The 9,449-nt window shown below is 37.4% G+C and overlaps 2 protein-coding genes across 2 annotated transcripts; both read right to left on the bottom strand.

Moving 5' to 3' along the window:
* Nucleotides 1-861: 861 nt before the first annotated feature.
* Nucleotides 862-2,248, bottom strand: LOC311072551 (uncharacterized protein). The gene has a single exon (XM_084097641.1). It carries the CDS (start codon nucleotides 2,172-2,174, stop codon nucleotides 1,293-1,295), a length of 882 nt encoding a protein of 293 aa, XP_083953767.1. The 5' UTR covers nucleotides 2,175-2,248; the 3' UTR covers nucleotides 862-1,292.
* Nucleotides 2,249-3,558: 1,310 nt separating this feature from the next.
* On the bottom strand, nucleotides 3,559-8,432 carry LOC311078445 (protein disulfide-isomerase). Its single transcript, XM_084107251.1, has 11 exons — nucleotides 8,152-8,432; nucleotides 7,413-7,619; nucleotides 7,104-7,237; nucleotides 6,638-6,775; nucleotides 6,378-6,485; nucleotides 6,142-6,267; nucleotides 5,747-5,944; nucleotides 5,167-5,287; nucleotides 4,506-4,687; nucleotides 4,200-4,289; nucleotides 3,559-4,114 (listed from the first exon to the last, which is right to left on the bottom strand). The coding sequence occupies exons 1-11, from the start codon at nucleotides 8,315-8,317 to the stop codon at nucleotides 4,052-4,054; spliced, it is 1,533 nt and encodes a 510-aa protein (XP_083963377.1). The 5' UTR covers nucleotides 8,318-8,432; the 3' UTR covers nucleotides 3,559-4,051.
* Nucleotides 8,433-9,449: the final 1,017 nt, after the last annotated feature.

Raw genomic sequence — 9,449 nt, 5'->3', positions numbered from 1 at the left:
TTGAATTATTGTTGAAACACTTAAGCCACACTTGTTTGACACTAAATACAACAGTTGTCATGCTTTTGACACTTGATTGTAGCATACACTCTCGTGCAAAAGTTTGGGGTGAGAAATATATTTTTTTATTATTTAGCAAAGATGCATTAAATTGATCAAAAGTGACAGTAAAGACTTTGACAGTGTTACAAAAAAAATCTGTCAAATAAATGCTGTTCTTTTGAACTTTCTGTTCATCAAAGAATCCTGAAAAAAAAGTATCATGATTCCCACAAAAATATAAAGCGCTTTAATTTTCGAAATCGATAATACAAAATGTTTCTTGAGCAGCAAATCATCATATTAGAATAATTTCTAAAGGATCATGTGACACTGAAGACTGGAGGAATGATGCTGAAAATTCAGCTTTGCAATCACAGGAATAAATTACATTTTAAAATATATTCAATTATAAAACATTTTAAATTGTAATATTTCACAATATTACTGTTGTTCAGTAAACAGTATCTAAAGCAACCAACAGGGTGGATGTTCGAGTGTCTCTTAGCGCTCCACTTCCTGTCATTTCTACTTGGGATTGATGTAGTAGCAGAAACATAACCATTGGTTACTTCTACCATGTTTGCTATTGGGTTAAAAGTGAAGGCACCTGTCTGTTAATGAGATCAGGAAGTGTTACGGGTGTGCAATGTTGTTTGTTGCTAAGCCTGCCTAAACCTTGCCCTTTAGGCTACTTATAGTAAAGTACAGCAAATATATCTGTGAGTCATGTGTGTTCTTAGAGTGGCGAGTTAGGGCTTGATGTCTTCTTACAGACAGCAATGAGGTGTGGTAGGATGAAGATCATCTTTTAGTCAGATCAGTGCTTTATAGACAACGTCTTTTTATGAATGCATTCTGAAGAAGAAAAAAAAACGGTAAAGTCTGCAAAGTCTTACAGTACAACCCACAAATCATCATAAATCAAAATAAGCCAATTACTGTGTGCATTAACACTTAACAAGTGTTAGTTTCCCAGAAGTCAGGTTTGAAGTCTCAACATCAATGTGAATGTAAACATTAAATTTTCCATTTTAGAGATGCTGTGTAAAATAAATTTTCCAATTATATGTACATCTAATTGTCTTCCATTAAATGAAGCAATAAAATGTTCTGCATGTACCAGCCATAAGGCACCCAGCTCTTTAGTCATTGGGATCGGGACCCATATTGGTCAACCACAACTCAAAACTGCAATGTTTCTCAAGTCACAGTCAATAGCACAAGTAATAGGACATGTAGCATCTCGTATGTTAAATGCTCTTCTGGCTGATTTTGTCCGTTCCTCCCAGGACTGTAGCTCCGGCAGCGTTCTCCACCCCTTGCAACCATTCAGAACATTTCAGTAGGACGCTTTGATCCACACTCTGCTCTTTGTCTTCCTCATATTCCACGTCGTCATATCGGTGGCGGTCATTCAGAAGAGAGATCTTCACCAGTGGGATGTTGGATCGAGAACCCGACTTGGTAGGCAGACGGCCTTTCTGGTGTGGTGCCGGTACGGCGCCAGCGCTGCCACGGAGCAGCTTCTCACGGCTACGTTTCTGCAGGAGCAAAGTGGCCTCAGGTGTCAGGTTGAGAGAAAAGTTAGATTTGCTATTTAATCCCTGGCTTGATCCGGAGGAGGACTGCGGACTACAAGAGTCTGTTGGGATGCTCTTTGCTGAAACACTGGCAGTAAACATCTTCTTGCTAGAGGAGGTTGTTGCCAAATTGGTTGCAGAGGTGCTAATATCAGAAGTACTTTTAGAAGAAGGTGGGGTTGAGGAACTTGAAGGATCAGTGGGTCTTGAAGTCATAATGCTTTTACCCTCCATCCTCAAGCCAGAAGTGGCTCGACTGGTGGGCAACTTGCTTTTGTGCGACGAGGCCTTCTTGCTCAACTTCTTGAGCCGCTCCTTCACATAACTTTTCTCCTCCACAGTCTTGATCGGAATGACAGGCGACGGTCCTGAAAGTGTTTCTTTGCCCGTGCTGGGAAGACTCCGAGGTCTGGTCACAGGCGGGAAAGGCATCTTCACCAGGTAGAGCAGCACGTAGGACAAGAATTCGGTCTTTGAGGTGTAATGCGACAGAAATGGGATGTGATCTTTCGCATGATCAGGACTACCAGTTGTTTCCAGAACCCCCAACATCCACTTTTTTCTTCAGACACAGCCACTGCGGAAATAGCGTGCAGGGATAGCTTGCTTATTTATAGGGTGTTGGGAAAGGGGTTTGGCCAAGGCAATGTGTGAATCCTTTGGCTTAGGTAAGCTTAACATTTGCGGCTTAGAGTTGCATAACGTATCGAGATGTAAACATTCAATGCACTCTTGCTAAACTAAATACAATTGAGAGTAGGCTAGAGTAGATTGTTTGATTTACAAAGCTTCTTTTTCACCAAACAGTCTTATTCACATTGGCCAAACCCAACTCAGCAACTTTCGTGGTTTCTAAATATATAGTCCTTGCATACATGCCTGTAATAAAGGTTAGTGTTGTGTGTACATTGTAATTTAATATTGAAAAGACAGATCTTTCTTGACTTCTCTATACTACTGTAGTTCCAAGTGCTCAACAAGCATTAGTATGTGTATCTGATCCACACGTGTATAAGCATTTTCCCAATTAAAGGATCTTAGGGTTTACTGAACCTAATCTCTTTAAGAGGTCACGTCATCTATCTCGCGCATAATCTGTAACGTTCAATTTACGTCTTGGCACCAGGTAAAGGTTCCTCCTCCATGCTGTAAGACTGACATCCCAACCTGAGAGTATGACTGTAAGATGTTCATTCCCGAGGTGAGGCCAAAACTGGAGAGTCATTTGTAGGCAGTCAATCTCTTTGGCCTGGGTAACATATCGCAGAACCTGAATTTATGTTCCTGGATCAACATTCAAATCACCCATTCAGATTTGTGCGACAAGTTTATAGTTTGTCAAGTTTAGGCTTACAACCAGAGTTAGGTGCTTCTACATCAGTGTTATTCACCTATCATTTCACTCTGATTTTAGGGATAACTTAATGGTAGTGTTAGCTTTAGGGGGGTGGGGATGTGGTTAGGATCAAATTTTCAGACAGGAATGTTGTTCAAGGACCAACAAAATATGTTGACCCAGAAATGCGTGTAACTCTGCAAAATATGTCAGTCACAATTCCTGTGGTATTTTAGGAGTTCTGAACAGATTTTGTAGTAAATATTCATCACTGAGTTTAGAACTGTTGGTTTATACCATAACTACAGCACCAGGGGCTAAAGGATCTTTCTACATAGTTGACTATGGAGTAATGTGAATTCTGACAAAATATCAAATATCACAAAATAATGGCATACATTTGCTTAAATAATAGATATTTTGTTAATTACAGATATTTGAAGGTCTTTTAAAAGTCAAACGGGCTAATTGTGTCATGTCTGCACCTTTTGACATCATAGTTCAAGATCGTAACTGGTAAAATGTTTCAGATTGTGCATGTTCTTGTAGTTCCATCAGTCATGGTTAAGCTAAATATTACAGAAAGTGAGTCTTAAGTCTGTGCCTAAACAGTCACAATTTTCATTTTAATGTCATTTTATTAAGCAAATTTATCATCATTTCCAGTCTTATGGTCTTTTGCTGTTGCTATATTATTATTATTTTTTTAGCATGCCGGGAATGCTGTATTGACCGCTCATAATCCTTGACTGGGATCCTTATCTACTTACATTATACCTGAATTTTTCTTGACAACACATAGGTCTCAGAGACCTGAAAGTTGTTTGTAATGTTGGTATGAGGTTGCAGTGCTCTGTTCAGTAAGTAGGCAGCACTTTGAAACAGGCTCCCTCTACTGGAAATGAAGGTTATGTGTAAATTGTCCTAATGATACATCTTAAACAGTATCAGTGGGTAACCAGCAGAACCTTGGCATCTTGTTTTCAAGAAAGCAACTGAAAATACTTGTTACACTCAGATGATTAATCAGCCATGTGCAGAGCACATTAACTTAATAAATGTAAAATTAAATTACAAACAAATGAATAAGCGATTACAGTTCCTCTTTCACTGCAGCCTTCTGATCATTCAGATATTTCTTCCTCTGTTCCTCCTCCTGCATCACATACACAAGCACAGCATGGTGAGTGGGCACAATAAACACAATTCATTTCTATTAATATGAGAAGGAAATATCTTACCTTTGCTTTCTCCTTCTTGGCTTTTTCAATCTCTTTTTTCATAAATGTTACTATAGGCTTCAGCTTCCTTTTCCCAGAATATGGTATTACCTGGCAAATATTTTCGTTTTTAGATTATTACACAAAACTAATAGGCTAAATCATGGACAGTACTCCTAAAGAATACAATAAAATCAAAACACATTTCTTTAGCACAGAGAATAACATAAGAACATGGCTGTCCTGAATGTGGAATTAACAACAAATATGAGATTTAAAATACTATGTAGAGCATGCGAGAACAGTTAATTGTAAGAGACTGCTTACCCTCTCGACATAAATGGCAGGAAATAATTTGATTGATGGGTATTTTTCTCCTAGATGAAGGTTTACATCATTGGAAGTAACGTCAATCTTGGCAACAACAATATCTTCATGTTCACTAAAGTGTTCAGCAAGCTCCTCCCACAATGGAAACAGAGCACGACTTTCGCTGCTCCAATGTGCATCTATTGAAAAAGGTGATTATACCAACAATTGTACCTATGTTCAAAATGCTTGTTTAACATTTTTACTCATGCTGTTTGTCTGGAAATGAAATGTCAGGATACAGAGGTACAATCATTCTCTAATTCAGTGCTTTTCAACCTGGGGGCTGGGGCCTCCAACGATGCTCGGGACAGTTGACGCGGAAGTGTTGCATCATCACGAAATTTTAAGCTTTGCCAATTTAAATCAAGAAGACGCGAAAGGGAACTTCCACAGACATATTCAAACAAAATGTCAAAATGCCAGTCTTGGCAAGTATTCTTGTAAACATAGTCAGTTATGTCTTAAGTGACCGTAAACAGTAGAGAAATAAAACGCATGTGTAACAGTATATTGGCATTGCCATTGGCAGGTGTGGCAAAAGGTTAGTTTTAGGCCCTGCATGGACATATGATATCAAGTTGGAGAGGTCCACAATTCTAACATTTCAGGTACCTACAGAACAAGACAATGACATTTTTGTTATGGTTGAAGGCCACTTTTTCAAAGTTCATCCCAACGAGCTCTTTCACTGGCTGTGTGTCCCAGTTTTCAGGAATTGGCTCACTCTGCAGCTTAGGCTATAACACACAAATCAGACAGATTGTTTGAGCTTTGAGTTCTATACATTTTATATTATAGTTATTTAAAAACTGAATAACACTATCATAATTATATACTAGGGCTGTCAATAGATGAAAATGTTTAATTGCGATTAATCACACCCTTTTGTGAGATTATCTGCAGACTAATCGTGCAATTAAGCATAGGTCCACATAATTTATCTTGTTTAACACATTAAGCATTTTGAATTAATCGCATGCGTTAATGCATTAACAGGCCTATTATATACAGGTATTAATTAAACTTAATAAATATATTTCATATTTATTTAATATAAACAATTTTAGTACATTTACATTTGTACACTAGTACATTTGTATTTAATATCATTAATTTAAATTAAATGATCATGCTGTATTGAAAATACAGAAAGATTAAAACAAATCCACTTGTTTCATTTACCTCTGTATACTCACCTTAGCTTTCCCGCCCAGGTAACTCAGACAGAACTCTAAAACAGTGTGTGCATCAAACTGATCAGATGGCAGTTGGTATTGAACGTTGTCTGATAAATTGACCATGCGGACCTGAGGCGCTTCTTCTGACCTCACACGGAAATACTCCATAATACGGCCATTCCGTGGCTCATTCACATCAATCATTACAAACATAACCTGATGATAGAGTTTTAAAGTGTGCAACGTTAGTGTAATGCAAAAGCAACCAGACAACAGAAAGACTTCAGGCAATATAGTAATAATAATCTACAGTATTTCAATGCATTTATTTTTATTTTGTTTAATTTTGCAGTTGTGCAGTACTGGATAAATGTGGTTTATGTCTAAATACAAGCCAATTGTAATACACTGACCTTCCCTCTAAGTTTTTCTGCAGTGGTTTTAAAAGCATGGTATAGCTTTTCAAATCCATCCTCAGTCTTATTAATAAACAGAAGCAAATGGTTCAGCACCACTGAGTTCAGGATCTTAGATGCTGTCTGGGAGGAACCCAAAAATACATTTAATATTTATATTATAAAGGCATAATTATTTTTATACATCTATTATGTGTCACAATGCCTATTTATTAAAATATATATAAAGTTACCACTCCGTTGTACTCGGTCACGAGTTCCATCTCATAAAGTCTGATAAAATGAACGAGATCTGTCTTCACTGTGCTTCTTCCCACCTCAAATTGCTTGTCAGGTTTAGACTAAAGAAAATGATATACATGGATGAGACAATTCATATGCTAAAAAGAAGGCATGCTGTTTTTTGGTAGACATTTAGGAAATGGTTTGGGGGAAATGTTACAAGTCAGATTCGAACTTGCCCTCTCCCAAGTGAGCTCTGACAGATTCTCACCTTTCTGATGAGGAGAACAGTGTCTCCGCTGATCTCATACTTGCTGAAGATTTCATCATGTCCTGTTACTCCAAAGGGCAGGTCAGCGATGTCATTGGCTGTTTCATAAAACACTTTCACTATGCCTTCTTCGAGACCCTGTAATGTATAAACACAGGCGAACATAATTAAAAACAATGGCTAATGCAACAATACAGTAAAACTTACAGAGTTATGAGTTATTAGTCCTTCATTTGAACTCACAAAAAGTGCTAATGCTTTAAAACATCTTTAGTTATGGTTGATTCATGAATGAATCCTTCATTTTGACTGATTCTTTAAAATAATTTGATAAAATGTGCAAAACATTTAACTAATATATTTTTTTTATGACAAATGCATATATAATGCCCTATAAGACTTATGTGAACACTTCTGACATTTTTTTTTTTTATATATATATAACTGGGGAAAATTCCCACATTACCTTAAATAATCCAAGCACCACAAGCTCATCTTCAACTATGAACTTTTCCAGCTGTGTGAGATTACTGATGATTTCAGCACTCGGACCCTTTCTTCTTTTAAGCCATGTCAGGATGGAGGCGGAGTTCTTAAGATCTGGGGGTGGAGTCAAACAACAAACATTGACACTAAAAGGGATGTTTTCCCATATTCAAGTTTTTAAAGACATGAGGGTGATTAAATAATGAAAGTTTTTTTATTATTTTGTCTAACATGTTACATGTATGTCAACATAAGAAAAAAAAAATATATATATATATATTAACATTACCAGGACAGTACACTGGGTTGTTCTTGTCTCCAGACAGGTACAGCCGTATTGATGGTATTGTTGTGACGTTAAGGGATGCAAAAAGACCTTTTTCTTTTTTCACATCCACTCCTCCCAGCCTCACATCAGACTTTGCTTCCTTCAGCGCAACGGCTGCTTCTCTGAACTCCAGGATAGAGCCAAGGGACTGACCAGAAAGAGGTGCATCTATAGCAGGTACGAGAAAAAGCTGCAACACTTTACTCTTTGTATCAAATATTCACCACATAATGTTTTATAGGGGCATTTTGTTGTGGTCCTAGATGTGCCGACTCTAATTTGCTTTCTAGTTTGCTTTTAGTCTGTCTATTAGTAAGTAAATAGTCATTCAGCAGATGTTTTCATCCCAAAACAACATAATTCTCCACAGGTTAAGTGACTGGCTCAAAGGCACAGTGGTGATAGCTCATTGTTCATTTCTTGTGGAGGTCGAACCAGAAACTTTCCAATTACCAGCCCTGAGATTCAAGCTGAACATCATTTATCATCAGGAGTGGGTTCATTTTAAAAGTATTTGATATAGCTTGTTAAAATCTCAGGGAAACAACTCGAGGAGTATCAACGAGGAAAACAACTGGAGAAAATAAAAGGTAGGCCTACTCTTAATGTTCTTACTTCGCGTTGGTCTATTGATGTCATCTCACGTAGCTGGATTTACGACAGAAAAGCCATAAAAACACATGCAAGAAGAAATACTCACAGAAGTGCACCAATAGCTGGTTGTGTTGTTTAAGAGCTCGTTCGAAATTGCCTTCTGTCAGCACTAGAACATCTTTGTCCTCGAGGATTGAGTTGGAATCGCTTTCCGACAGAGCTTGGCGTAAATACACGCACAAGCTCAGGCACAGTGTAAAGCACACCTTCATTCTCCTTCAGAAGCTGACACGGACCCTCCGACCTTTGAGTGTGAGAATGTGTGAAGCGCTACACTAAAAGGCGTGTAGTAGGCTAATCTTGAGTGTGTATAGGCGATATCAGTGTGTACTTTGGCAATGGAAAGTTTACAGCCAATACGAAGAGAGATAGATAACATTTTGACGGTGACAGAGAGAAGAGAACAAAAGCCGTTTGTGATTTGTGCACAAATCTGTAGTCCACACGGTAGAGACAACTCTTTCTTAAAGGTAGCCTACAAAAAAAGTTCAAAATAGTTTAAACTCATGAGTATTCTAGCAATTTTTATTTATTTTTAATTGAGCGGGAAGACAAGAATAGTAATGCTGCTTTCACGTGCAATAGTTTTCTAGTTAATTAGCTGCAAGCCGCAATTATGGGGCCAAGTCTTTTATATGGCTATATTTGGCATATTTGGACATAATGATTTTCTTAGGGAACTTTTTGAACATTGCACAGTTCACATTGTCATTTGATCAAACAATCTTCAAACATCTTGCCTGATGCTTTACGGAGCACACCACACCACTCATATGCCTTAATTTGCTTAATTTCACAGAGACTTGAGATGTTGAAGGCAAAATTGCTGTTTAAATAAAATACTTAGGCTAAGTATGTGATAATGACATTTGGTCCTAAAAGTCTTAAAACTACTGTATGAAAACTTAGGACTCATTGTAATAAAGATGAAATTAGCAACGTTGGTTCTAATCGTTTCTTTTGAAATGTTCTATAGCTTCTATAAAGCAGTATAGTTTGTTGTTCCATCCATTTATCCATTCTGCAAACTGCTTATTCACAGGGTTTATTGCACTATTGCAAAGATTTTTGAACTGAAAGCCTAGAAAGTCATCATACCATCCTAAGATTACTAAAAGATTAAGAAATTTTTACAATGCTGAGCCAAGTAAACACTTTGATGTACTTGGCATATCAATAACCATTTGGACATTGCACCATATTACAACCGTAGGTTATAACACATGCTCGGTTAAGTTGTAACAATTAGACAAAAGAAGCAAAAATCACAGCCACACCATGCAATATGCTTCAAAAACAGGTTTATTGAAACTCTAAAAACGAATACAAAAAAAATGTCTCTCT

This window comes from Abramis brama, assembly GCF_963993115.1.
Source record: "Abramis brama genome assembly, chromosome: 2".
Classification (NCBI taxonomy): Eukaryota; Metazoa; Chordata; class Actinopteri; order Cypriniformes; family Leuciscidae; genus Abramis; species Abramis brama.
The sequence above is the reverse complement of the archived record's forward strand: the minus strand, read 5'-3'. Positions and strand labels throughout refer to the sequence as shown.